The following is a 27,848-nucleotide window of genomic DNA, read 5'->3' on the forward strand; positions in this document are numbered from 1 at the left end:
TGTATGTAAAAAGAATGTTTTGCAGTGTTTTCAGATGGCCACCCCTGCGTTCCAAATCTGATTTAGCCAGAGAAAACGAACGTGCATATATAAAGTCCCAGGAAGCCCACGTAATGCGATTGCAAGGAAAGCTAGTGCGTTGTTTCAAAAGGTTAATAAAATGTAAAGCGCTCCTTACAGGCGCAGCAGCGTTGGCCCTCTAGTAGAGAAGACCGCAGTAGTTTTCTTGTAAGGTACATTAGGATTAAGTATTGTAGTTGCTGTAGTGTAAAGGGTTACGGAGAAGTTACTCTCCTGAGGCTGTTGTTGCAGAGAAAAGTAAGTTAGTGGAAGGAGAAGCCTTTTCAGTCCTAAGGTGCGTCAGTTTGTGAATCGGATCAGGCCCTTCGGCATCATCTCCTCCCGTGATTCCGAGTGCCCAGGAGTAATGAACACCCGCGTGTTTCCGCCTCCAAGGCATCCCCTTCCAGTCTCGGCAGACTGCGTTATTGCCACCCCTGGTCCTAGCAGGCAAGAACGAGATCATCCTCTTTCTCTGTCAGAAGCTGGTAGGTATGAGAGCAACTTATTCCTGTTACTGCCAGGAAGAGAAAGTAGCCCAGAGCATCGTCAGACAGGAGGCACCCAAACAAAGGAAGCCTCGTTGTTGGTTTGCTTCGCTAAAGCGCAGCCAGTTTTGCCTGCGTGCTTGAGGAGGGTTTGATTCACGAGCTTGTATTTCTGGAACTGGGAAGTCCATCCACCTGCTCAGGCAGCACCGGGCCCTGCGGAGAACTGCAAGCTCAGAGGCCTGGCGTGATGAGTTGTCCTGCAGTCTGTGTGTCGGGCTCCTCGCTGTAGCATACCTCTTAGTTAATCGCCAGCTGTGGGAGTCCTTGAAGCCAAACTCAAACGAACAATTTCATCCCTTAAAGGAACTGACTGTGTCATCTAGGCAAATCTTGGGCTTCATCTCTGGTCCTCAGGATGCAAATGGAGTAAAAGTATTCATGTTATCTGTTTCTTCCTGAGGTCAGAGGCACGTAAGAAGGCTGCTGCCTGGCGTCACCCATTCGTGCATGCATGAGCTCCTAGGTGTGCGAACTGCACCCCCAGGAAGGAACGTCTGTAACTGTGGCGTTTGTCATGTCAATTATCTTTTGTTCTCCCATTTTGAGGAGGACTGTGAAGTGAATGTAATGATGCTAGTCCTGTGAATCCTAGTCCTTTTCAGGTTTAAAAATAATTTTTAAAAGAATTACTTTTTAGTTAGGAAAGCTGATGAGGTTTTCTTCACAGGGTTGGGAGAGCCTGGCATGTTGTTTTTTGCGGGAAGATGTCAGGACTGAAGCCAGATGCAGTTAAGGAAACACAGTGCTATGAATGCAAGCAACTGATGGAAGAGTGTCACCTGGATGAGTGTTTCTTGTAATATGTTACTAGCGTATGGTGTCTCCTCACATCTCATTTCTCCGCTGTGTAGTTCGATGTGTCACTTGTTCAGCTGCTGCTGCTCATTAAATATAAATCTCCATTGGCAGGAGCAGTTACAGGGTCGTGGATCTTGGACCAAGATCCTCAAAACCCCCTAGCTATGCGAGGTTTCCCTGCCGCACGTGCACTGCCTTTGTGTCCTGACGCTCTGTTTCTCCAGAAATGTCAGTATTTGCGTGGGGAGTTTCAAGGACCTGCCTGTGGACGCGACGGCCCCTACACCCCTGATGTATTCTTCTGGTGCTGCATCCTCTTCTTCGCCACCTTTGCCCTGTCAAGCTTCTTGAAGAAGTTTAAAACCAGCCGCTACTTTCCAACCAGAGTAAGTAGAAGGAGGTGGCCAGTGTCCATCTCCGCACTCGTTTCCCAAAATGGCTTTCCTGGAGCACTAAGCAGTATTTGCCCTGCCTTGGTCAAGCTGGGAAACGTTGGCCTTGCAGGCCAAGCTCTCCAAGAGTTTGGATGTCCCACACTCATTTCCATGAGTGCAAAATCATCGTAGCGTTTCCCACCTGCCTCGTGACCTGCCCCAGATTGAAGATTTTTGGGGTTTGATTTTTTTTTATTTTTTTTCTTCTCCTCAGGTAGTAGGAAGTCAGGTTTCCCAAAGTTTTGGGGGTTGGGGTTTTCGGTTTGTTTTTTTTCCCCTACCTTCTGCGCATTATGTGCTCGAGTGGAAAGTAGATTCGAATGAGGAGCTTCCTTTTGAGGACTAAAGGATGCCTCAGTGCCTTGTTGCCATTGTAGCTGTGAGTGTAGCTGTAGTGGCAGACATGTGTTTTCTTATTTTTAATATTATTATTATTATTTTTAGATTTTGACTTAAACCAACCCTTGTTGGCCTAGTTAAGCTTTTTTTTATTGTCTGACCCCAGATCTCACAGGGACAAACACAGCAGCAGTATCTAAGCAAGGGATCAGGCTGCATGTGCTCAGAGGGGTGGTGGGATTTGGTTAAGCAGCCTTAATGTTGTGGATGTCTGCAACTCTTGCATCTCACCTTACGGCCCTGTTTGCCATGCCCCTCTCACCTCTGGTTTCTCGCCCCAGGTACGGTCCACAGTGAGCGACTTTGCTGTTTTCCTCACCATCGTCATCATGGTGCTCCTTGACTTTGTGGTTGGGATCCCATCGCCGAAGCTCCAGGTCCCCCATGCGTTCAAGGTAACGGGGTGTTTTGGCACGTGGGGGTGCCACAAGGTGATGCCGGGGCAGGGCAGGGCTGAGTCTGGAGGAGATGCTGGTGGTGTGACCATCTCCTCTTCCACCTCCAAGTGCCTTGCTTCCTCCTGGAAACGAGAAGATGGCCCCAAAACTAGATACCTACAGGGGAAGTATCTAGAGCTGCTTGCAAGGAGGAGACTGGCACTGCTGAAGCCCCCGGGAGAGGGGGACATGAAGCCAGGGCTGGGAGGTGCTCTGACGCAAGGAGGGAGGGGAAAATGAAAGCCAGTGGAGTGTCTGGGCTGGGAGACAATGCTGATGTGTGGGCTTTGTTGCAGCCTACCAGAGACGATCGCGGGTGGTTCATCAACCCCATAGGACCCAACCCTTGGTGGACGGTGTTGGCTGCGCTCGTCCCAGCTCTGCTCTGCACCATCTTGATATTCATGGACCAGCAGATCAGTGCCGTTATTGTGAACAGGAAGGAGCACAAGCTGAAGGTAAGGGCCTGCGAGAGATGACTCCAGCCCCTTCTGGGCTGCAGGTCTGGGGGGAAGCTCTTATTCCCGATGCTTTCTGAAGGCATTGGTTTGGGACAAGGTCAGGCTGCGTGGCAGGATGCTCTCCTGGATTAACGATGATGCAGGGAGCAAGTGACAGGGCAGTTCAGATGAGCAACCTTTTGGAGGAGCAAATTAATCTTGGAGCAATAGAGAACTGCGTTTTTGTTTTAAAATGGCAGCAGCAGCAGGTGTGGGGAATGAATTGTTTTGATGCGCTGCCAGGGATAACTCAGAGTCACACCTTCCTTGCAAGTGGTACAGTTTTCTTTGTGAGTGGAAAAAATGGTTTGGTGCTTTTGGGTTGTGGCTTGTTGTTTTTTGGAGAAGTATTTAATGCACAAGCTCTGCATATCCATTGTGTCTGAACTCCTGCCAGATTTTCATGCCAGGTGCTTGTGCAAAGCCTGCGTACACCCTTGCTTGTTTCCATTTCTTGTTTTGAATTCTGAAGAAGTTGACTTGTGCTCGAGCAGGGTTTGAGTCTGACTTGCGACGTTATCCTTGCTCTTGTGCTATGGGATGCTCTGTTTCTTGTTTTCCTGCCTGCAGAAAGGATGCGGGTACCACCTGGACCTTTTTGTGGTGGCCGTGATGCTCGGGGTGTGCTCTGTGATGGGGCTGCCCTGGTTTGTGGCTGCGACCGTCCTGTCCATCACCCACGTGAATAGCCTCAAAGTAGAGTCTGACTGCTCAGCTCCAGGAGAACAACCCAAGTTTCTGGGGATACGAGAGCAGAGAGTCACTGGCTTGCTGATCTTTGTGCTCATGGGCTGCTCTGTCTTCTTCACTTCCGTGTTAAAGGTGAGAGGAAAATGCAAACCACCCAACAACCGTGAGCTTGTTGGAGGTTACAGAAAAACAGTCCCCTCTCTGCAGGCCTGAGTAGTTAGTTGTGGAGCGGAGGAGGAGGAGGTGGTCCCAACCCTTGGGGCTTGACCAACGGTGGGAACCAGCCTCGGTTAGGTTTTGCAGCCCTTCAGGCCCCCATTTGGTGTGCTCGAGGCGAGCAAGCAACGCAACTGCTTGAATTTTTGGGTGTCTTTCAGGCCCACCCATGTTTATGGGTTACAGTTGACCATATTCAGACGAGCACATCTGCTCTGTTTCAAACAGGCAGCCCTTTAGTGGCTGCAATTTGCTCCCCAAATGCCGCGGAGCAGCCGTTCCCAGGAGCTAAACACACTGAGGTCATCCCTGTGGGCTTCCTTGCACGTTCCTCCCACAAAGTAATCTCGTCTCTAGGCTAAAAGGAGGCCTGTGGCCTTTGCCTGTTGCCCCAAGAATAGGCAGAAGTGTTTCTTCTACCGCCAGAGAATGCGGCATAGGGTAGCACGGGTGAAATTGCCTATTTTCCTCCAACCTTTCTGGAAAATAGGATTATTCTGAGGAGAGATAACTCCCAAGTTCAGCCTAAAGCAGAGCCTTAGCTCACTCGTGCGCACAAAATGGCAAAACAATGGTTAATATCTGACCCATCTCTAAGCCTGAATGGAAGCTGGAAAGCTTCAAGCAATTTTAGGCAGTGCCTGTGGAAGAGGGTGGTAATACTGAAAATGCAATACAGAAAAAGAAACGATTGCATTCTTTCTTTTTTTTTTCTTCCCCCCCCCCCCAGTTTATACCAATGCCTGTGCTTTATGGCGTCTTTCTCTACATGGGTGTGTCATCGCTCAGAAGAATTCAGGTACAGACTCTTTTACAGCGTGCAGCATGTCGGCTCCCTGGTATTTTGTCTCTGTAGCAGCAGGGAAAAAAGCAGTGGCATGGGAAAAACTTCTCGCAGAGCAAGCAATGAAACTCTTTTGTGTAAGAAAGAGATTGGTGGAGGCACAGGAGGTAGATAGGGCTGGGAGGACCAGGCAAGTTCAGCGCTCTCTGTTGCAGGGTTTAGGGCAGGTCAGTGTTTGGTTACGTGAAAAGCGGGGGAATTTGGTGCAAAGGGAAGGCAGTTTCTACCACTGGTGGAAATCCTCGCGGGGGGATTCAGTGGGCTGAGAAATGCTAATAATGGAATGGCATGGAATAGTTGCCGTTTGGTGGACAGCTCTCAGGGGCAAGCCGGTTGCTAGATGGAGCGAAGGGAAAATGGGTGCTGCTCCCAGGAGGAATGCGGTGGGATCCAGGAGTTCTGACGGCAAGCGAGATGCTGCAAAGTGCCTCCACGTCTCGAGAGGGCCAGCAACTTGCCGCAGTCCCAAGGTGGCAACCTTTCCCTTTTATTTCGCAGTTCTTTGATCGCTTGAAGCTGTTTTGGATGCCAGTGAAACACCAGCCGGATTTTATCTACCTGCGGCACGTGCCCTTGCGAAAGGTGCATTTCTTCACGGCGATCCAGCTGACCTGCCTCGTCCTGCTCTGGACCATCAAGGTGTCCCGTGCCGCCATCATCTTTCCCATGATGGTAAGAGCTGCCACCGCTCGGCAGCGGGGTGTTTGCAGCGTTGTTGTGAGAGGTGGCATCGTCTCTGAGCTCACCGCATCTTCCCTCTTATTCGTGAAGGTTTTGGCTCTCGTATTTGTCCGGAAAGCGATGGATTTCTGCTTCTCAAAGCGAGAGCTCAGCTTTCTGGATGACCTTATGCCAGAAAGGAAGAAGAAGTTGGACGATGCCAGAAATGAAGCTGGAGAAGAAGAAGAGGTAAGGCTTGCTGTGTCCTCGGGGCTGGACATCTCCGTGTGTCTGTGAGATTGCCTGTTTCTCTTACAGCTTGTCTGGAAATGTTGGGGGAAGATCAGCACTCAATCGAAATAGATCCCAATAGCCTGTAACTTTTGTAACCTTTGTTTCCTCAAGTAGCAGTGAGCTGAACGCTTGAATACAGGTGTAATTTTTAAAATGAGTCGTTTTTCACAAAGGTCATTATCATTATGATGATTATTATTAGATGATGCTGCTGCTGCTGCTGGCAAGACTTGCTCATAATCGTGTTTTGAACACACAATCCCCCTGCCCCGAAATCTTTGGAGTGAACGGTTTCTCCCCTGCTGCACTAATACCTATAGCTGCCAAGGGGCAGAAGCGGAGGGCAGACTGCTAAGTTTGTGCTGGGCATTCAGCTTATCTCCACTTTGATCAAAGACAGAGAACGTGATTTGTCCCTTTTTTACATCAGGAGTCCAGGAGGGCCATGGAAGCTGCTGCTGCTGCAAGTTCAGTTCAGCTGAACGTGGGGAAGACCAGTAACGTGGATATCCCAAAGCAAAGCAGTGACGGGTAAAGCCCCACCAAGCGCCAGGACCCCCGGCAAGATTAGCTTGATGGTGTTTGGCAGAGTTTTCTCCACTTGCCTCTTTGTGGGGCATCCCACAGAAACCAGCAGGCAGCTTGGTGGGAAAATCGAATTCGGGGGCAGGGCTGCAGGAAGTGATTGCAAGGCTCTGACCGCAAGCAGAGTGGCTGCAGCACTTGCATTTGACCCCCAAACCTTGCCTCATCAGTGCTTTTACGGTAGCTGGAGATCCTCATACTTAACACATGAGGAGTTGCAGGCGTGATCTGTACCAGCAGTGGCTTAGGAACCCGGACCGGGGCTAAGCCCCAGCAAGAGCCTTTGCACAGAGCTGTTGCTCTGCAGCTCCCCGGCTTGCCTCCCAAAACTCCTCATCCAGCAAAACCTCCCACGGTTATGCAGAGCTTTGATTCTCGGGGCTCCGCTGTTCCTCTTGCTGATGCTAATGCCCTTGGTGGCATCAGTTCCCATAATCACGGATTGCTATGTAAAATATTTATTGCAGGACTGATCCTTCTGAGATTGTTATCCTGGATGAAATGTCACAAACGACCATATGGAAGGCTCTCACTTTGAAGACAGAAACCCTTTGAATCCAGGGAGGAAAAAGGTAAAGGATTGCATGTGATCGTGACCGTGCTCCTCAGCAAGCGACGGCGCACACCTACGCTTTTCCCACGCTTTGGCCAGCAAGGCTGAGCAAACGGCCTGTCCCTGGGAACAGGCAGTGAGGACCGTGGCATGCAAACCAACTCCTCTCTGCTGGGGTGGTCCCCCAAACAGGGCTGAATCAGCAGCAGCTGGCAGGTCTTCCACTGATGATGCTCTCCCTCTTTTTCTCTTCCCTTCGCCTTTCCCCACTCCCGCTTTTCACGTTTAGGAATCTTGACTTTGAAGGAGAGGAGTGAGAGCGTGACTCGGGGATGTGCCAACGCAGACAGAGGGAGAAAGTGCTTTGTTTCAGTTGGAGGATTCCCATTAAAGCCATGCAGATGTTTTCAGTTATCCTTGGTGTGCTTCAGGCATTCAGTATCTCTAGACCAGCAAGCTGAGGTGAACGTCACAGTCAAGGGGAGTTTGGTGGTGTTCAGTCTGTGTGCGTACGTGCGTGTGGGGGTGTGGGTTTGTAGTGGTAGAGGGACTGCTATGGCTTTATCATTCAGTGCTGCTCTTTTAATACCTAATTCCTCCTCTTTTTTTTTCTCTTTTTTTCAAATGTAAACTGGGAATGTCCAAAATAATTTTCTGTTATATTTGATGCATTCTCCACTTTCTTCTTGATCACAACCGGGTTTTTGGTCTGGTTTGGGGTCCTGGCTTTAATTCACTCTTATGTCTCTTACTGGTACGAGAGGGATGCCCTCTGTGGCAGGGCAGCATAGAGAGCGTCCAAGCAGTTGGCCTAAGGTGAAAGAAAAGCATTTGCTCCCTGCGCTCCAGTTTTACCTCTCTTGGTTGGTTTGGTTTTGGGTTTGTTTTTTTTGCTTTGGCTCTGCCATCAGCCTGGGAGCTGCAAAATGCAGAACTGCCACCTTCTTGTCCCCTGGCTGTAAACTGCATCTAAGGGAGCACTTCAGGTATTTGATTTTGCATACACCGTATGGTCACAGGAGCGGCCAGATGAGACCTGGGGCTCTGTGTCCCTGGGCTGTTCCCTCTGTTGTTTCTCCACTTTCCTTCTGTATTGGATCTGGCTGAGTTGGAGTTCCTTTACCCCACAGCAGCCCTCGTAGTGCTGTGCTCTGTACTGGTAGCTAGAAAGCTGTTGATAACACAGCAGTGTTTTGGCCATGGCAGACAGCCAGAGCACACCCAGACACCCAGACATCCAGGCGTCTTCCACATGGAGGCCACTTCCCACCTCGGCTGGCCAACGCAACGCGCTGCCTACCTTCTTCAAGGACGTCAGCCGTTTGATGCTGACGAAGCCCATCTTGTTCTTCTGGACATGTTTCAGGAGGAAAGCATCCTTGGCCAGGTTCTTGTCAGAGAGGTGGAATTCCACCCTGGACACAACCCTCCTGGCCAGCTGCCGGTCAGGGACGGGGTAGCTGTAGTCCAAGAGATCAGCCCCCAGAACATCGCTCGCATCGCAGAAGCTCCCGGCAAAGCAGGGACACGGGTGTGACTTGGTGGCCTTTGGGATGTGCAGCACTGCCCGGTCCCAGCCACAGCGGTGCAGATGGCAGAGTCTGGAGGAGCGGGGTGGCTCAGCTGCGCTCTGAAATGAAATGGAGTTTTATGCTTTTAGAAGCGCGCTTGCCTTCATGCCCCCAGCATCGGTCCCTGCCACAAGTTACGCAGCACATGGCCTTGCACAATCTTGCAGCCAGAGGTGCCTCACGAACAGAGCGCAATCTCTTTGATTACCAGGATACAGGCCAGGAGAGATCTTTGGCCTCCGGTTCACGGCAGTTGTCCCGACTCCCCCAGGCCACACACTGTTCACACAGCGGGAGCGAGAGGCCTGTGTCCTTGGTACCCTTGGGGTGTCCTTGCTAGCGCCGAATCCTCCAAGCACAAGGAGGGGATGTACTAACCCCATCCCTGGGATCCCGTAGAGCGCAAACAGCCCCAGCGCCCCGACACCGGACGTTGGGCAGAATCCAGTCCTTTTCTGGGAGCACGCGGCAGCGGGTACCGTCTCCTCCGGGGTGTCACGCACCCAGGGAAAGGGCCACCCCCTCCCAGGGGGATCCAGAGCTGCTGCTTTTCCCAGCAGGAGACTGAAAGACCTGACAGCACTACTGGAGCGAGGGCTGGGGGAAAGCGTGCCACCGAGCAACACTGCATGGCCTTCCTTCATGCCCTCGACGTCCTTTTTCCTATTTCTGCCTCGCTCCGGTCAACGCAGTGAACAGAAGCGCGGGCAACGGTCACAAACGCATTTGCCATCTGGCGCAAGGAGGCTGTGGCTGCAGCTTGGTGCCCACTCGGCTCGGCTGAATCAACTTGTTCTTCTTCCCCCACCGGAAAAATACTGTTGAAAGCCAAGAGCATTTGCACCCGCAGACCCCGAGAGCCGCCTGTAGGCCCCGGGGCCACCCCAGCCTCCCTTAACTCTTTCCCTCCCCAGGAGGACCTGGGGAGGCTCTTGGGGGTGGGGCGGAACACAGGGAGCCCCCGCATTCCTTCCGGGGAGACGCCAAAGAGTCCTTGGCAGCTAACAGCCAGAAGGGACCATGGCACGGCCACCAACGCAGCTCCCACTGCCTGGGCCCTGGGGCCCCCCAGCGCCCCAGCTTTTCCAGCCATTCGTGCTCCCCAAAACCTTCTACCCTTGAGGTAGGGACCGACCCCAACCCCTGCAGCCCAGGGATGCTCTTGGAGGACAAGAGCAGAGGTGACCGCCGGCCATCGCTCCTGTCTCATTCTCTCAGGCTCAGCCAACCTATGCCGCCTGCCCGCATGGGAGCAGCCCTTCCCTGCAGCCCGGGCCCCCCAGGCACCACCAGCAGGTATGGCACCCCAGTCTGCTCTGGCCCCTTCGCCATCCCCATCACACCCGTTCCCCCGGCACTTTTCGCATGGGGGTTCAGCAAGCCCCGGTGAGCATCCTTGCCCTCGCCCGGGCGGCGCGTGCCCAGTAAAGCCCATCTGCAGAGAATTCCCCAAATATTTGGGGCCACCTCTCCCCTTTCACCTCCTAGATGCCAGTCTCCTCCCCGATTTGCAACCCTGTCCCACTGGCACAGCGGCTCACCCCATGGGGATCACCCCGGCCACAAGCTCCCCACGCCCCTGGCCCAGAGCTGGGGGATGTCGGCCATCGGGGCCGGCTCGGTGGGTGCCCCCAGAGAGTCCCCCCGGCCCAGCACGGCTCCCCCTCACCCACACAGGTCTGCAGAGGGCTCCATGTGGCTGCCTCTTCGACCCCCGGGTCTTCCGCATCCAGTGGACAACCACCGACCTGCCTCCACCGGCCACTTGTCTTTTTAATTAAAAGCTCCTTCTCCAGAACTGCTTGGTGCCTGTGTGGGACGGGGAGGGAGCACAGGGGGCACCAAGAAACAGCCCCCAAGAGGTGCAAAAGCCCCACTGAGCCCCAAATCTGAGCCAGCAAGCCACAAGGGGAACCCAGCCACCCCCAGGGCCCAGTCTCCACCAGCTGGGCAGGCGATGGTGGGGGGACGGGAACGGGAACAACTCCCCTCTCCCCTTCCGCAGGGGAAGCAGCCCTTTGGTGGGGAAGCCAGTACAGACAGGTCCCTGCAGGACTCACGGACACGGCCCCATGCAGAAAGCAGCACAGAGCCCCTGCGACAACAACAGACCTTGGGGGCCGGGGGGGACACGGGCACACACGACAACAAGGGCTGCAAGGCCTTCGTCTTGAACACCACCAGCGTCCCCTCCAGCGGGGACAGGGCTCGGTGCACAGCCCTTCAAAGCCTCAAGACCATCACGGCCTTCCTCGGGTCCCACTGACCTCAGCCCCCAAGAGCCCAGCTTTGCCTCACTGACACAGCAACATAACCCCAAATCACCCCAAGAATGGCGAGGGAGGGAGCTGCAGGCCAGGCACGGACCCTCCTCCGCTTGTCTGGCTGTGCCTTGGGCAGCCGCAAGACCAGGAAGTGGGGAGAAAAAATCAGAAGGGAAAAAAAAAAAAAAAAATCACTGCACCGGCCAGAAAGTGCCCGAAAACTTCATCCCTCTTCATTGCCCATTTCCCATGCGAGCTCCACAACCTGGGAGCAACGCAGCCAATAGAACCTTCGAGAAGCAGACTCACAGCCTGCTGCAGCTGGCCCTGCTCGAGCAGCCGAGGTGGGCTGGATGATCTCTAGAGGTCTCTTTCAGCATCCATTCTGTGCTGCTGTGACTCTGTCTCTGTCGTGGTTTAACCCCAGCCAGCAACTAAGCACCACCCAGCCGCTCACTCACTCCCCCCCCACCCAGTGGGATGGGGGAGAAAATCCGGAAAAAGAAGTAAAACTCGTGGGTTGAGATAAGCACGGTTTAATAGAACAGAAAGGAAGAAACTAATAATGATAATACTAATAAAATGACAACAGCAATAATAAAAGGATCGGAATGTACAAATGATGCGCAGTGCAATCGCTCACCACCCACCAATCGACACCCAGCTAGTCCCCGAGCAGCGATTCCCCCCCCACTCCCCAGTTCCTATACTAGATGGGATGTCGCATGGTATGGAATACCCTGTTGGCCAGTTTGGGTCAGGTGCCCTGGCTGTGTTCTGTGCCAACTCCAGCTTTCTCGCTGGCTGGGCATGAGAAGCTGAAAAATCCTTGACTTTAGTCTAAACACTCCTCGGCAACAACTGCAAACATCAGTGTTATCAAGGTTCTTTGCATACTGAACTCAAAACATAGCAGTGTACCAGCTACTAGGAAGACAGTTAACTCTATCCAAGCTGAAACGAGGACACTTTTAACCACTTAACATTCCGTGAGAAATACTGCAAGAGCTCAAGAAGAAAGAGCAGAAAGACAGGAGACAGGTGAAAGCCTAGAGCGCCAGCTAGACGGAATGAAAGACCCTCTTCCTTCTCTGAAGCTTCAGCAAGGCTTCCTTCACCTGCTTGTTCCTCCAACTGTCAATGACGGGGTTCAAACTGGGGCTGACGAAACTGTAGAAAAGGGAAAGAACTTTCTCCCTCCCAGAGGAGTTACCGCTCCTGGGCCCCGCGTACACGAAGATGGCGTTTCCATAAAAGACACCCACCACGGTCGGGTGGGAGCCACAGGTGGAGGTGGTTTCGTGCCATCCTGGCACAGAGCGGATGCGCAGATCGGTGGCCAGGCTGTCCAGGGAGCAAATCGGGATTAGGGCTAAAGGGAAGAGGAAGAAGCACACACAAACAGCAAAGATCAGGACTTTATTGGCAGGAGCGGCAGGGCAGGCCAGCTTTGAGACAGCAAGAATTTCACAGGAGAAGTGGACAACCTCGCAGGGGCCACAGAAAGGCAGGTGTAAAGCCAGAGAGGCTTGCAGTGTACCAAATACAAACACCAAAGCCCACAAAACCGTGGCAAGGGTGAGGCGCAGCCTCCAGATCACGATGAGGGCATAGCACAGGGGACGGCAGATTGCCACATAGCGAACGTGAGACATGATGGCCAGCAGCACGCACGCCGTAAGTGCAAAGATTAAATAAAGATGGCTCTGTGCCCCACACCCAGCAAAGGAGGGGGTTCTGCCTTGTCCAAGGAGGCTCCTTAGCATACGGGGGACATTGCTGGAGGCGTAGCAGATGTCCGCGATGGAGAGGTGGCAGAGGAAGAAGTACATGGGGAGGCAGTAGTCCAGGCAGATAAGCAGAAAGACAAGTGCGTTTCCCATCAGAGTGGCAGAGCAGAGGGCAGAGAAAAGGCCAAAGAGGCAGCGCTGCAGGGCTGGGGTGCTGCAGAACCCCAGGAGGACGAATTCTGTGACCGTCGTTTCATTCTGCACGCTGTGCTGGAGGTGAGGCAGCACAAACTGCGACCACGGAGATCTGGAAGCGAAGGAGCAAGGAAAAGGAAAGAAAAAGGAGAGTTTTCCTAAGAATGTTGCGCAGGAGGAACCGCTGCACCGGCTCACCAGCACCTGGTTCTGCTTCCCCAGCATGAATGACACGTCTGTCCAGGGCACCTCCCCCAGCACCCAAAACAGACTGCACCCCTGCACAGCGCAGCCCACCCTGCCTGCACCCCCCCATCACTCCAAACCACGCTACACCCGCACAGGCTGCACAAACCTGAACGGCACCACCCAGCTGATCACTGCGCCCACCCCACGGCTGGACCTCCCAGACAAGTGGCCCCCAGCCCCCCACTGACCATCCCTGACCCATCCCTGACCCCATCCCTGACCCCCTCATCGACCCCATCCCTGACCCATCACCAGACCCCTCTCCCCCTCCCCTTTCCCCCTTCCTTCCTTCCTTCCTTCCTTCCTTCTTCCCCCGCTCCCCCGTTCCCGTCCCCTTCCCGCCCGTACCCACCTGCCGGCCCCGCCGCCGCTGCCGTCCGCCTTGCTCCCCGCTGCTGGGCCGAGCTCGCCGCAACGGCCCGACCCGCAGCCTCCCGCTGCCCACCGGCCTCTCGCCTCACCTCCCGCCCGTCCCCACGCACCGACCCCTCTGTGCCCACGCCACCTCGCTCCCGGCCCCACCACCCCGGGCGTAGCGCGTCCCCCAGCACCCCGGCCCGGGCCCCCGCGCCCGCTCAGACGACCCAGCAGGCCCGGGCTGAGCCCAGCGGGGGCGTAGGCCCCGGGGAGGGGGGGAGGGGGGACTCCCCCCCTCCCTCGTGCCAGCGAACGGCCGATGGAACCCTGCCGCCTGCCGCGGCAGCCGTAACCAGGGCAACCCAGCAGACCCCAACGGTCGCAGATCGCTGTGGCTGAGCGCACAGGAAGGCCTCTGGTGTCCCGGTGTGCCCACCTGCCTTCGAGCGAGGGGAGCCCGGCGGGCCTTGTCCTGCGCCTCCTGAGGACGAGGGAAGAGCCTCGGCGTGCCTGAGGGGCTGGGGGCTGCTCCCCGGCTCGGCCTGGCCATAGGTGGGGGTGGCACCAGGCCCTGGGAGGGAAGGGACAGAGGACAGAGGGGTGTCTGCGACAAGGGGGATGCCCCCATACAGACAAACCCCAGCCCCATAGCGGGAGGAGGAGGAAGAGGGAGCCAGTCCCGTCCCCCCAGGGCGAGGAGGGGTCCATGTGCTCCGGGGCAGCCAGAGGGCTTCTGGGGAGGGGGGATCAGGGGGCTTAGGGGAGTGACATTGGGGTACTTTGCGACACCCTGTGGCAGCCAGCCCTGCTCCCGCAGTGTCTGGGAGGACAGTGTTGGGACAGGATGGGAGCGAGGAGCCCCTGAGCACAGCCACCTCTGCCCCCACCACCCCTGGGGTGGCAGGGGGTCCTCCTCACCCCTTTCCTCCCTCCCTCCTGCAGGATGGCGGAGAGACCCCCTGGCCACGTTAGGCAGGCCTGGGTGGAGAAGGCTGGAGCTGCCCCGGCTCCCAGATCCAGGCCAAAGCCCCATGAGATGTCCGAGGTCCAGCTGCTGCGGGCAGGTGAGTGTGCGGGTGCTGTGGAGCAGGGGGCTCCCCAGCCTGCCCTGCCTTGTCCTGGGCCAGGCTCACATCCCCCAGCCAGGCTGGCATCAGAGCTCCCACAGCGCAGTGGCCGGGAAGGGAGCTCTGTTCTGGCGTTCTGGGACAGGGACTCTCCCTGTGCCCTGGTGCCAGCGCATCCCTTACCAGACCACAGCAGGGCCCCCTCCCTGTGCTGCCCTCCAGCATCACACCCTCTCTCCTGGGGCACACAGGGGACACCGGTGTCCCAGCCTTGAGCAAGGGCTTGTGGCATCCCTGGGAGCTGGGCAGAGGGCTCGGGTTTTCCCTGCTGCTTGCCCCCCAGCCCTTCCTGCTCTCTCTTGGCCAGATCTGTGCTGCTCTGCCTTGGCTTTGCCCAGGGAGGAAGACAATACCCTGGACATCATTCGAGCCTTCCTCAGGAGCAGACCAAAGGTATCCGTGGCCACTTCTATGAGGCTGTGCCCGTGTCTCCCAGCCTGTCTTTCGGCCCCTGTCCCGTGCTCAGGAGGTGCTGGGGGCTGTGCTGGGCCCCCCACCTGGCTGTCTCTCCCCCCTGACACTGTCTGTCTGTCTGTCTCCTCCCTGGCTGGCAGCAAGAGGCCCAGAAGCTGAGGTTTCTGGCCTCCATCTGCACCGTCTGCAGCACCACCAGCGTGGACTCCGCTGTGTGGGACATGCTTTACTTCTGCCAGCCGGAGGTGGTGGAGACCATCGAGGTGAGGGGACGGCCAGTCAGGCTGAGGCAGGGGCAGGGGCAGGGGCAGCAGGCAGCGACACAGCCCCGGGGGCAGATGAGAGCTTGGCCAGGCAGGGGGGTTGCGGATGAGCACTGCTCCAGGTCTCCATCCTTGGAGATGCTCCAAAGCCACCTGGGCGGCCTGGCTGGATGTTTGCAGGTCCCTTGGCCAGCCTGTGGCTCTGTGACGGGCACAGCCCTTCCAGCCATGGGGCTTGGGACCACTGGGTGCTGGGTGGGGAGGGGGTGCCAGGATGGGGGCACCTGGGCTCTGCCAGCCCCACAGGCTCTTGCTGGGCGAAGGAAACTGCCCCATCCTGAGCTGTCCCACGCTGCTGTGCTCCCCAGGTGCTGCTGCAAGAGGAGCCCGCTGGCCCCCAGGGCATTATGGTGCAGCAGCAAGCCATGCTGGCCATCATCTCCATGAGGTACCTGCCCCAGCCCCCAGCTTGGTGGCCCCAATGGCACCGGTCCCAGGTGGGGGGCATCCCCAGTCCTGGGTCTGAGAGGGAGGCAGAGAACAGGGCAGGGGGTGCCACAGGGTTTTCCCCGCAAAGGCAAGTGCCAGTGTGATGGAGGGTTGAGGGGTCCCCCATGGCATGGGGCTCAGCTCAGGTCTCTAAGCCCAGGGTCTGCCTCCTCCTCTGTCCCCGCAGCAGAGCGGGGCTGCTTCTGCAGGAGAAGAAGAACAGCCTCCTGTATGCCTGCTTCTGCAACATCTTCCACCTGCCTCCTCAGGAGGACACTCAGGGCCCTGATGCTTCACTCTGCTCCAAGGTGTGCCAGGGGGTGAACCATGGGGAGTTCCCTGGCTGCGAGGCCCCTTCCTGGGCACCGCAGGGCCATGGCCGTCCCCTGCCAGGCTTCCAGGGCTTCCCCCAAGACTCTGTCCCCCTCACAGACCCTGGCCACGATGGACAGCATGCTGCAGGTGCTGGTACGCAGTGCCGGCACCCTTGGCATCGTGGAGCTGCAGAACATCTTGGAGGTCTGACCTTGGCACAGGGTCCCCATGGGCAGTGACCCCTGGCTTGAGCGGTGCCCACCCCCAGCACCTGGTGCAAGGAGGGGGGCAGGGAATGTCTCTCCTTACCAGCCATGCCCCCCCCCCACCCCCCTGCCTCCTGGCTCCCGCCAGAGCCCCTTCTCCTGCCCCAGCCCACGCCACCTCTGCAGCCTTGCCCGCTGCCCGTCCTCCCCAACACTGCCTCCCAGATGGACCTGCCTGTCTGGCAAGGGGAGCCCAGCCCTGGGGCTTTCCCCCTCCAGCTTCACCATGGGCCATATCCCAGAGCCCCCACCACAGGTCCCCAGTGAGGTGGTCACCCCAAAGCCTTGGAGTCCTTGGGTGGGAGGCAGAGGGATGTTTTTTGGTGGGGAGTGAATGGAAGGCAGCAGAGGCAGCAGCAGAAGCGGGATGCAGTGACCTGCCTGCCCGCAGCAGGTTGCTGTGAGGGGCAAGAAGGACACATGCCCCATCCCAGGCACTGCCCCAGAGCAAGCCTGGCTGTGCCATGCTGTGCCATGCCACCTCCCTGGCACACCAGCAGCTTTTCTCCTCCCAGCTGCTGCTGCCCTTCACCGATTCCCAGCTGGCAGAGGTGCAGGAGAGGGCCATGGCACGGATCGCCAGGCTGGTGAACTTCATCACCACCTACTCCCTGCCGCAGGTACCGAGCTCCTGGTCTGGGCAGCCCCAGTGCCCTGTCCCTGTGCCCCTGAGCCCCGGCACCTCCCAGGGAAGCTGGGCACCCAGCCAGCAGGTCGGGAGCAGGGGTCTTTGCCCTGCCCCTGTCCTGTCGATGCTCTCTCCCAGGGCAGGGCAGGGCAGGGCAGGGCTGCCCCGGGCACAGGCAGGAACCTGGGTCCGGCAGCCCTGCCCTGCTCTTGGCTGCTGCCTAGCTGCTCTGGGAGCAGCTGGGGCTCCCGTTGTGCTCACACTGCCTCTCTTCCCCCAGGTCTGCCCCTGCTTTGCCCAAGCCACAGTCCGCAGGCATCAGTGCTCCAAGACACATCAGTTTGTAATGCTGGGGAAGCTGGTGGGGCACCTCACCCTCTGTTGCACCTGCAAGGACAAGGGGATGCGTCCTGAGGCTGCAGAAGCTCTCTATCACCTGCACACGTTTGTCCTGCAGCAGAGAAGTAAGACAAGCTGTGTCGGGCTGGATCCCCCAGGCATGGGCAGTCAGGGGCCACTCTCCTTGACGAGAGAAAGCCTTATCCAACCTGCCTGCCTGCCTGCAGTCTGAAAAGTCATTTTGCCTTGCCCCCGCTCACAATAGCCCTGGACCCTCCCTGGGTACCTGCTCCCTGGACCTGTCTGGTGCCCTTTTTCTTTGCCAGCAACTTTTCTGCCCAATGCTCTCAGACTGCACTTCCACTTCTGCACCCTCTCTCTAAGCACCCCGTTTTTGCTCCCCCCCAGGCAGGTGGCCCTGGCTGCATGGCACAGAGCAGCTGCAGCTCCAGGAGGACTGGAAAGCAATGAAGCCCTGGCAGCTTTTGAAAATCAGCCACACCCGCAAAATCTTCTTGGTAAGAAGTGCCTTTGGCTCAGTGTGAGTGAAGGGACACCCGATGCGTGGGGATGATAGGGGCTCACGCTGTTCCTGAGCAGGGGCTAGGCAAAGGCCCTCAGGGAGCTTCAGTCCCCTGCGGGACCCTGATGCCCACCATCAGTCTCCTCCCCAGCTCAGCCTGGCTCCGTGCCCCGCTCTCACTGCACAGTCAAGATGCTCTGGGTGATGCTCTGGGTGAGGCAACAAATCTCCCCTCCTCTCCTTCATCCTGCAGATGTTCACAAAATACCTCCAGTCCTCCGACCAGGCAGACATCATCCTCATGGCTATCAAGAGCTTGAGACACCCAAGCGCCTACAGCATCAGGCTGGCTGCCCACATGGTGGATGTCCTTGTGGCGGACCGTGCCTTCCAGCCGGGGCAGGTGAATAGCCCATGGGTGGCACAGCTGATGCTCCAGCCCACTGGGGGACTGTTCCTCCCCTGGCTCTGTGCCTGGCTAGCACTGATGCCGTCTCGAGCTGGCATACCGCACTAGGAACGGAAGCAGCTCCCAGTAGGAGCTGGGGAAATGGCCGCGCTCACCATGCTGACATCCCCACTCCCACCCGTGTCTCCCCTCCAGGTGCTGAACGTCGTGTGGGCCATCTACAGAAGCCGGCCCTCCGTCAGGGCGGTGGTAGCCCGCAAAAGCCTGGACAGGGCCCTGGTGGTGCTTGTGCGCAAACACCCCAGGGAGTTGGTGGCCAGCCTGCTGCAGTGCTCCCCGACGTGCACCCGGTAAGGGGACCACCAGCCTTTGGGGGCTCCTCTCACACTAGGAGAGGGGCCCCAAGACCCTCCCGAGGGATTTCAGCCCGGCCATCCTCTGGGGTGTCCCTGCTGACAGAGCCCCGTGTCCCTGCAGTGTCGCCAGGGCCATGTGGAGGGCGATGATGTCTGACCTCCGGGCTGCGGACAAGGTGCTGAGGGAGCTGCTCAGCTTGCTGGTGAACCAGTCACTGCGCAAGACCTCCACCTCCACCAAGGACAACCCGCGCATCCTCTCCCTGGCTGTGAGTTGCTGGACGAAGCCTTGCTGACCTCCGGGGCTGATCTCAGCTGTCCGGGGCCCCTGCTCCCCTTCCCTGCCCGCCCCAAGGCTTGACCTCCCCAGGGATGAGGGGACATCTTAGCGTCCGGGTGTCTTCTGCAGGCAACCAGGGCGATAAGCGAGATCCTCCTGCAGTCTGTCTGCCTGTGGCAGGTGGAGGCAATTTTCCCCCAGCTTTTCCTGGCGCTGCTTTTCCAAGCGTCATTCACCACGGAGCTGACGCTGCAGGAAGTGCACATCTTCTGGACGGAGCACCGACAGGATCAGCTCACTCCCATCAGGTGCTCCATCCCTTTCCTCTCATCCCTGCCAACCACCCGGAGCCAAGCCAGGGTGGGAGCTAAGCATTTCTCCTTGTGCAGGTCTGCGGTGCAGTCCCTGAAAGTGCTGCTCTGCAGCATGGGTTTTGAGAACCAGGTACTGGCCATCAAGGCGCAGGGTGGCTGGGACACCCTGCTCAGCTCCCAGACCCACCTCATGGGAGTGCGCATTATCGCCAGGTGAGAGCCCCTTCTCCCTGCTCCTTGGGGACAGGGTACCCCATGCCACCCCCTCCCTTGGGGCTGATGGCAGTGGGGTCCCCATTACTTGGAGAAAGTGGTACAGACTGGCGATGTCCAGGCTGGTGCAAACCCCCAAAAGATGTGCCTGCCTGGCTCAGGCCTGACAGTGCCTCCTTCCCCGTCAGGGAGATGATGAAGATGCCAAGGCGCCTGCGCTCCGCCATCTTCTGCCATCTGGTAGAGCTCCTCCGGACAGAGGACCCCACCTGGCAGATGGTCGCTATGGTCTTCTTCATTGAGGTGAGCCTGATGGCACCACTCCAAGCTCCCCCCGATGCTCGGTTCTCCCATGCCCACCACTGTGGGGAAAGCTGGGGCAGTGGGTGGGCTCTGGTTGGTACCATGGAGGAGCAGATGAGCAAGCAATGTGCTGTGGTGTGGGGCACGGGGACTCTCTGCAATCCCTGCTGCCTCTCTCTGTCTGGGCTTGGTCTTGCCCTGCGTCCTTGTCCTGAGCTGATGGTTGGAGCCAGCACCACACCTCAGCAGCTCCCACTGCCTGTGTTTCAGATGCTGGACTTTACCAACATCAGTGAAGAGCTGTTCCGTGCCCTGGAAATCTTCCCCATTTATCTGCAGAGCCAGTGCCTGGGGATGCCCAGCCTGGTGCTCAGGGCCATCCTCAGGCTCACCGAGAGGCCTGACACAGTGAGTAGGGGGCAGCCGGGACAGCAGCCCAGGGTGGAACAGTGGGTAACGTGGCAGCTCAGGCTTTCCTGGGCATTGTGGGCTGTGCTGGCTGCTGCCAGCTCTCCTGCCTCCCCGGCCCTCTGCCCCATGGCTGTGCCATGCCAAGGAGAGAAGCAGCAGTGCTGACGGGAACGGGCTCCCACTGCCAGCACGTCCCAGCAGGGATGCTGGCGGCAGAGCAACCGGCCTGAGCGTGGGGTCTGCAGGGCCTGGCCGTGAGGTGTTGAGCCCCAGGGTGAAACACAGCAGCCATGGCAGGGGCTGCTGGCAGCTTGGGCAGCTTTCCAGGCAGCGCCAGTCACCCACCAGCCTATCCAGGGGGGTCTGGTGGAGAAGGGGGCAGCCGAAGGGCTAGCAAGGAGCCAGTGCTGTCTGTCCTCCCCCTGTGTGCCCTGCTCTTCCCATGGGCATGCTGGTGAGCCCTGTCTGCCGGGACCTTGCCCTCGTAACCTGCACTGCCTGCAGAGAACCCAGTGGGGAGGCCGGTGTTCGTGGAGAGGGTTTTCACCCCTGTGATCGGTGGCTCCTTTACAAAAAGGAGGTGGCATGTCTCACACAGGAAAGGAAAGCCCTTATCCTGCTGCCGTACGTTATGGACCAGCTGCTGGATGATGACAGTGATGCCAGCGCCGCGGCCCTGCCCGTGCTTGGCAACATGCTCTGGCTGCTGGAGGGGAAGAGACTCAGCCTCACTGCCCTGGCACTGGCTGGAAAGCTCCTGCTGCTTTTCAACAATGTAAGGCTGGGGGAGAGCCCCATGTCCCCCTTCCTGGGCACCTCCATTCACGCCTCCCACTGCAGCCCCTGTGCTCTGCAGGGGGATGCTTTGCCCTGCAGTCCCCAGACCCCATTGCTGCCCTTGGTGGCTCCGTGCTGTGTCACAAACCCCCCACCAAGGACTCACTCCGGCTCGGCCTCCCTGCCGCAGCGGGGGACAGTGGTGGCAGGATGGCAGCAGGCGTGCTGAGCCCCACCAATGCACACCCTGCTCTGGCAGCATCCTCCAGCCTTCTGCAGGGCTTCCCTCTCTGGCCCTCAGCCCCGGAGACCCCAGTCTCCCTGGGCAGACCATCTGCCTGCCGCAGCTCGCTGCCTTTTGCAGCAGGGCTGCCTGCAGCCATTTTGGGGATGTCTGTCTCCATGTCAGCCCCTTGCTTGCCATGGGCTTGTGGCTGAGGTCCTCCTCCCCTCTTCCCCCAGGAGCTGGACACGGTGCGGGAGCTCTCCATCCATCTCTTCCAAATTGCAATGGGGCTCGTGGTGGGTGCTGAAAAGAAGAAGATGAAGAAGGTGGTGTGGGACAGCCTGCTGCCGCTGCTCTTTCACCTGCATGACCAGGACGAGAGTGTGGCCAAGGTGGGATTCCCAACCTGACTGGTCCTTTGGGGAGGGCAATGCTGACACTGCACTGTGAGGTCTAGCTTGTTGAGTCCCTAGGAACAGGCAGAGCCCCCCTCCCTGCCCACTGCTGCCTTTTTCCTCCTGCTGCCTGGTGGATGGGGAGGTGGGTCCCTTTCCCACCCAGCTCCCTCCACACAGCCCCTGGCATGGGTCCCTGCAGCCCCAGAGACTGGACTACGGCTCCGCAGCAGCCTGGGGCCACCAAAGCTGAAACGCTGAAGCCCCGACAGGCTTCCAGCCAGAGAGGGTGGCTGCCCTCCTCTTCCCCTGGGGTGCTGAACCTGCTGGCAGCATCAGTCCCCAGCTGGTGCGTCTTCCCTGCATGGGCCAGGACAGGCTCTGAGCCCCACCAGGAGGGAGGACACAGGGTCCTGTGCCCCCCATGGTGGTGGTAGCATCTGTGCTGCTCACCAGGCCTCCCAGGAAGCCCTCCGCAGCGCTGGCCAGTTCCTGAAGTGGAGGCAGCTGGTGCGACTGGCCGAGACGGCGCAGGCATGGAGGATCTGCGAGTGCTTGGTAAGCATAGCCCGAACACCCCTGGGATCTGCCCTGGGTAAGCCCTGCCCGTGCCCAGCAGAGGGGACCAAGGGCAGTGTCCCCACAGCTGCATGCACCCTCCTGGAACAGGCTCTGCTCCAGGCTGTCCTCACCTCCGGGGTCCCAAAGGGGACCCCGCCACCAGAATGGCACCCTAGCATTGCCTGGGAGCCCTCTGCTCCCTCCAAACCCCAATGCGGAGAGCGGAGAGCTGGGAATGTCCTGCTGGGGAGAAGAAGGGTGGTCCTTGGTGGAGGGATGGCCCAACGGGGGGGCCATCTCTGTGCCAACTCTGCGCCCTTCTCTCCAGCTGGCCAGGAAGAGGAGCAGGGCCACGTACTACCTGTGGAAGAGCCAGACCTACCTGCGGAGCCCGCAGGAGTCCCTGCGGCTGGAGGCTGTCAGGTTCATCGGTGAGCCCCTAGCCCCAGGGTCCCTTTCTCTTCCAGGGTCCCTGTGTCCCAGTGCAGGACCTGTGGGGCACCCCTTCACTCTCTCCCACTCCTGCCTGCACAGGTAGGGCTGGCAGGAGGCTCATCCATCCCCTCCCCGATGCTGCACCCTGGGGTCAGCCCTCCCCAGGGAACTGTGTGGCCAGACAGGCTGGCTGGTGGGTCCCTGATGGCCAGTGGGTCCCTGGCATGCTGTGTCCCCCCAGGACTCCTTGGACGGGATGTGGATGAGCACGAGAACGAGCACAAGTACATCAGAGAGAGTGAGTGAGGGCAGCGGGGAGGAGGAAGGACCTTGGCATGGAGCTCCTCCCCCAGCCTGGGCAAGGGGGGCTCTGCTCCCAGCACATCTGTGGGAAGAGGGGTGTTTCGGGAGGGGCGTATTCCTAACCAGCAGCTTCCAGCTGAGCCATCTGCCCCCTGGTTCCCTCCTGGCCCTGGGAATCATGAGGTGCAATGTGCCCTGCCTGGAAGGGATATGGGGCTGTCACCTCACCTCTGCTGCTTTGTCCCCACAGTCCTTCAAGGCCCAAGCAAAGACACCAGCCCCTTGGTCTCCTCCCTGGCAACTCAGACACTCCTCATCCTGGGACGAGGAAGGCTGAAGTCGAGGTTTAACCTACCACGGCTGAGTTTACAGATGACGAGGGCACGGATGAGGTCACACTCAGTCCCCAGCGAGGACTCTGCTCAGGCAGAGACAACGCTGGAGCCCGAGCCCTAGGATGCTCTGCAGGCTGGGGTATCTCCTCTTCCTGAGGTCTAACAGGAAAGGAGACACCTCAGCTGGAGGAGGACCCGGCAGCCTCCGGAGAGTGGCAGGACAGCCACTCTTTCCAGTGGTCTAGGACAACGCCTGTCCACGCGCTTCATCTTTGCCACAAAGCACCAGCTGCTCTGCTGGGCTGTTGAAACAGAGGGAAGGAGAAGGCCACGCCAAAGCTGAAGCCAAAGTTGAAACTGAAGCCTTCCCTCCCCTCTGCGGGGCCACGCCGGGGCGAATCCCTTTTTCTGCCTCCCACCGTCCAAGGATCCTGTGCTGCTTTGGGCTGACGTGGCCGAGCTCGGGAGCTACAAAGCCACCAATGCTCTGACTCCAGCAGCATCCTCCCCTCCACGTCCCCAGCAGGAAGGGCAGCTCTGCCTCCTGCCCGCACCGCAAGCTGCGCAGCCACTCCTGCCTGGGGATGTCAGAAGTCACAAGAGCCAGCAGGCCCGGGGGAGTTGTGGTAGCAGAGGGCCCTGCTTGCCACAGCACTTTGCCATCTCCTTCTCCAGGTTCGGGCACCAGGATGTCATCACGGGGCTGGACAGCCTGAGCCGGGAGTGCTGTGTGACGGCAGGGGGCCGGGACGGTACCGTGCGGCTCTGGAAGATCCCGGAGGAGTCGCAGCTTGTGTTTTACGGGCACCAGTAGGTCTGGGGCGGGAGAGGGGGCTGCAGGCAGGGGGGTCAGGCTGGGGCAGCGGTGTGCAGGTGCCAAGCATCACTAGGAGCCTGCCGGCACTGTGGGGATGCTGATGCCCCGGTGAGCCCTTGTCTCCTAAATAGGATCCCAAAGCATGCTCATAACTGATGGCAGTTGCCCCTTCTCTTCACAGGGGCTCCATCGATTGTATCCAGCTCATCAGTGAGGAGCACATGGTGTCAGGCGCCGATGACGGGTGAGCACAGGGCCGGGGTGGTGCCTGGGGTGCGCAGGCGGTGCCCCCCTCGGCCCCCTCGCCCCTTCCCTCCCTGGCAGGTCCCTAGCCCTGTGGGGGCTAACGAAAAAGAAGCCGCTGGCACTGGCCCGGCAGGCACATGGCATGCAGGATGCCCAGGGCCTGCAGCAGCCATACTGGATCTCAGCAGTGGCCGCCCTGCGCAACAGGGACCTCCTGGCTACAGGTGTGTGGCAGCTGCTTTGGAGTGGGGGTGTGGAGAGGGGGGCGTCCTGCTCCCTTACCTGGGTGGGAGTGCATGGCAGTCTTCTCTCTCTGCCCCAGGCTCCCACAGCGCCAGCGTGAAGCTCTGGAAGTGCGGTGAGGGATTTCGGAAGCTGGAGCCCCTCTGGGACATCCCGTTGGTATGGATGGGGAGGTGGGGGATTGGAGCTGGGCTTGGGGCATCTCTGGGCAGGGGCTCCCCTCCCTGGGCGGCAGGAGGAGGCTGCCAGAGCCCCTCACCCTGCCCTGTCCCTTCCAGGTGGGTTTTGTTAACAGCCTCAAGTTCTCTGCAGCCGGTGACTTCCTGGTGGCTGGCCTTGGACAGCAGCACCGGTACTGTCCCCCCTCCCTGGTGCTGCCCAGGGGCACAGCCCCCCCCTGCTCCTCCAAGGGCTCGGCGGAGGGTAGCCCCCATCTCTCTCATCTGCAGGCTTGGCCGGTGGTGGAGAGTCAAAGAGGCCAAGAACAGCGTCTGCATCGTCCCTCTGAAGCGGAGGGCTGCAGCCCCCAGTCCCGAAGCCCCTGACAGCCCTGAAGCCCCCGACAGCTCCGAAGCCCCCGACAGCTCCTAGCCCCTGGCCCCAGAGGCGCTGGAGCCAGGTCACCAAACCCCTGTCCCTGGAGCTGCGCCCCGAGTCCTTTGTGCAACCATCTTCCTGGAGCCGGCAGGACGTGAGCAGGGGGTGTCGCATGGCCCCCTGATCCTGCTGGCCCCCCTATCATGATGTGGCTCTGCCCTCTGCAAGGGTCTGCCCCTTTCCCTCAGGTTCAGCCTGACCTGAGCTCTGGAAGAGTCTTATTTAAAAAAAAAAACAAACCAAACACACTTTATTTACATAAATTACAAAATAAAATAATCACACTTTTGCTCACACTAAGAATCTACTCTTAAAAACGCGGTTGGGCTCAGCACAGCAAGGAGCCACAGCAAGGTCGTTGCTAGCAGAGCCTTGTGCTCTTAACACAGCGTTCCATTTTTATAGCTCTCATTTTTATAGCTTAAACCATGATAGAGACAGAGTCACAGCAGCACAGAATGGATGCTGAAAGAGACCTCTAGAGATCATCCAGCCCACCTCGGCTGCTCGAGCAGGGCCAGCTGCAGCAGGCTGTGAGTCTGCTTCTCGAAGGTTCTATTGGCTGCGTTGCTCCCAGGTTGTGGAGCTCGCATGGGAAATGGGCAATGAAGAGGGATGAAGTTTTCAGGCACTTTCTGGCCGGTGCAGTGATTTTATTTTTTTTTTCCTTCTGATTTTTTCTCCCTCCTTGCTGGTCTTACAGCTGCCCAAGGTGCAGCCAGAGAAGTGGAGGAGGGTCCGTGCCTGGCCTGCAGCTCCCTCCCTCGCCATTCTTGGGGTGATTTGGGGTTATGTTGCTGTGTCAGTGAGGCAAAGCTGGGCTCTTGGGGGCTGAGGTCAGTGGGACCCGAGGAAGGCCGTGATGGTCTTGAGGCTTTGAAGGGCTGTGCACCGAGCCCTGTCCCCGCTGGAGGGGACGCTGGTGGTGTTCAAGACGAAGGCCTTGCAGCCCTTGTTGTCGTGTGTGCCCGTGTCCCCCCCGGCCCCCAAGGTCTGTTGTTGTCGCAGGGGCACTGTGCTGCTTTCTGCGTGGGGCCGTGTCCGTGAGTCCTGCAGGGACCTGTCTGTCCTGGCTTCCCCACCAAAGGGCTGCTGCCCCTGGGGAAGGGGACAGGGAAGTTGTTCCCGTTCCCACCCCCCCACCATCGCCTGCCCAGCTGGTGGAGACTGGGCCCTGGTGGTGGCTGGGTTCCCCTCGTGGCTTGCTGGCTCAGATTTGGGGCTCAGTGGGGCTTTTGCACCTCTTGGGGGCTGTTTCTTGGTGTCCCCTGTGCTCCCTCCCCGTCCCACACAGGCACCGAGCAGTTCTGGAGAAGGAGCTTTTAATTAAAAAGACAAGAGAAAAGGTCCCATCCAAGCTGGTCTAACCCCTCCCTAGCCACCCCCGCCCACCCCCCCTGCCATATACCCCACCCCTCCTCTCCCACCCCCCCCACTCCCCCCATCTCCATCCCTCTCACCCCTGTCTAATCCCCCCCACACACACACACCCTCACGTTGGCTGCCAGAGCCCTGCGCTTGCTGGGTGCCATTGGCAAGGAGCTCTGCGCCTGCCTCTTCCTCCGCTTGCCGGCCGTGGCAGGTGGGGACGGTGGCAGGTCCATCCCCGCATCCTGCCACGGCTCCTGGGGCTCCATCCCGCCGCCGTTGAGTATTTTGAGGCTCAGCATGGCGTCGCTGAGCTCGGGGATGCAGTAGTCGGGGGTGAGCATCTCCTCAGGCAGCGAGAGCGAGCTGAAGTCGCAGTTGGGGGTGTCTGCGCCAGTGCCACCAGCGTCCTCGGGCACGGAGCTCCTGCTGGGAGCATCCTGGCTGACCCCCACTCCATCCAGGGAGCAACCGAAGAGCCTTAGGGCCTCTTCCAGGACCATCTCCTCGGACACTGCAAGATCGCCTGCAGTGTCCCCAAGGGCTTCGTTGTTGGTGGCAGCGCAGGGGCTGGTGTGGACATCGCCGCCCAGGGGTGCCCCCACAGGGGTGGCCGTGCTGGGGATGTTGATCTGTGCCAGCTGCCCCTCGCTGTGCTGGTAGCCAGGGATGGACACTGGCAGCTCCAGAGGGTCTGGGGCCACCCCACTCCTCTGATTTTTGTAGGGTGTGAGGTATCATGGTTGGCCCTGGGGGGCCCCGCAGCCCCCGGGACCCCACAGGGCAGCACCCGGCAGAGAAGCGGCGCCTTGGCCGAGCGTGGCGCTGGCCGGTGGAGGCAGGTCGGTGGTTGTCCACTGGATGCAGAAGACCCGGGGGTCGAAGAGGCAGCCACATGGAGCCCTCTGCAGACCTGTGTGGGTGAGGGGGAACCGTGCTGGGCCGGGGTGGCTGTCCAGGGGCACCCGCTGAGCCGGCCCCGATGGCCGACATCCCCCAGCTCTGGGCCAGGGGCGTGGGGAGCTTGTGGCCGGGGCGATCCCCACGGGGTGAGCCGCTGTGCTGGTGGGACAGGGTTGCAAATCGGGGAGGAGACTCGCATCTAGGAGGTGAAAGGGGAGAGGTGGCCCCAAATATTTGGGGAATTCTCTGCAGATGGGCTTTACTGGGCACGCGCCGCCCAGGCGAGGGCAAGGATGCTCACCGGGGCTTGCTGAACCCCCATGCGAAAAGTGCCGGGGGAACGGGTGTGATGGGGATGGCGAAGGGGCCAGAGCAGACTGGGGTGCCATACCTGCTGGTGGTGCCTGGGGGGCCCGGGGTGCAGGGAAGGGCTGCTCCCGTGCGGGAAGGCGGCACAGGTTGGCCGAGCCGGAGAGAATGAGACAGGAGCAATGGCCGGCAGTCACCTCTGCTCTTGCCCCCCAAGAGCGTCCCTGGGCTGCAGGGGTTGGGGTTGGTCCCTGCCTCGAGGGTAGAAGGTTTTGGGGAGCACAAATCGCTGGAAA

At 58.9% G+C, this 27,848-nt stretch overlaps 1 protein-coding gene and 1 long non-coding RNA gene across 2 annotated transcripts; both read left to right on the forward strand.

The window, feature by feature from the left end:
- The first annotated feature begins 1,491 nt into the window (after positions 1-1,491).
- Positions 1,492-7,894, forward strand: LOC126037578 (electroneutral sodium bicarbonate exchanger 1-like). Its single transcript, XM_049797974.1, has 10 exons — positions 1,492-1,795; positions 2,524-2,637; positions 2,976-3,137; positions 3,750-4,001; positions 4,816-4,884; positions 5,428-5,601; positions 5,701-5,838; positions 6,314-6,414; positions 6,936-7,040; positions 7,311-7,894. The coding sequence occupies exons 1-9, from the start codon at positions 1,574-1,576 to the stop codon at positions 7,021-7,023; spliced, it is 1,320 nt and encodes a 439-aa protein (XP_049653931.1). The 5' UTR covers positions 1,492-1,573; the 3' UTR covers positions 7,024-7,040; positions 7,311-7,894.
- Positions 7,895-22,408: 14,514 nt separating this feature from the next.
- LOC126037590 (uncharacterized) lies at positions 22,409-23,017 on the forward strand. Its single transcript, XR_007505765.1, has 3 exons — positions 22,409-22,427; positions 22,673-22,729; positions 22,985-23,017. It is a non-coding gene; the product is annotated as an uncharacterized LOC126037590 (long non-coding RNA).
- Positions 23,018-27,848: the final 4,831 nt, after the last annotated feature.

Source organism: Accipiter gentilis, chromosome 4 (assembly GCF_929443795.1).
Source record: "Accipiter gentilis chromosome 4, bAccGen1.1, whole genome shotgun sequence".
Taxonomy (NCBI): Eukaryota; Metazoa; Chordata; class Aves; order Accipitriformes; family Accipitridae; genus Astur; species Astur gentilis.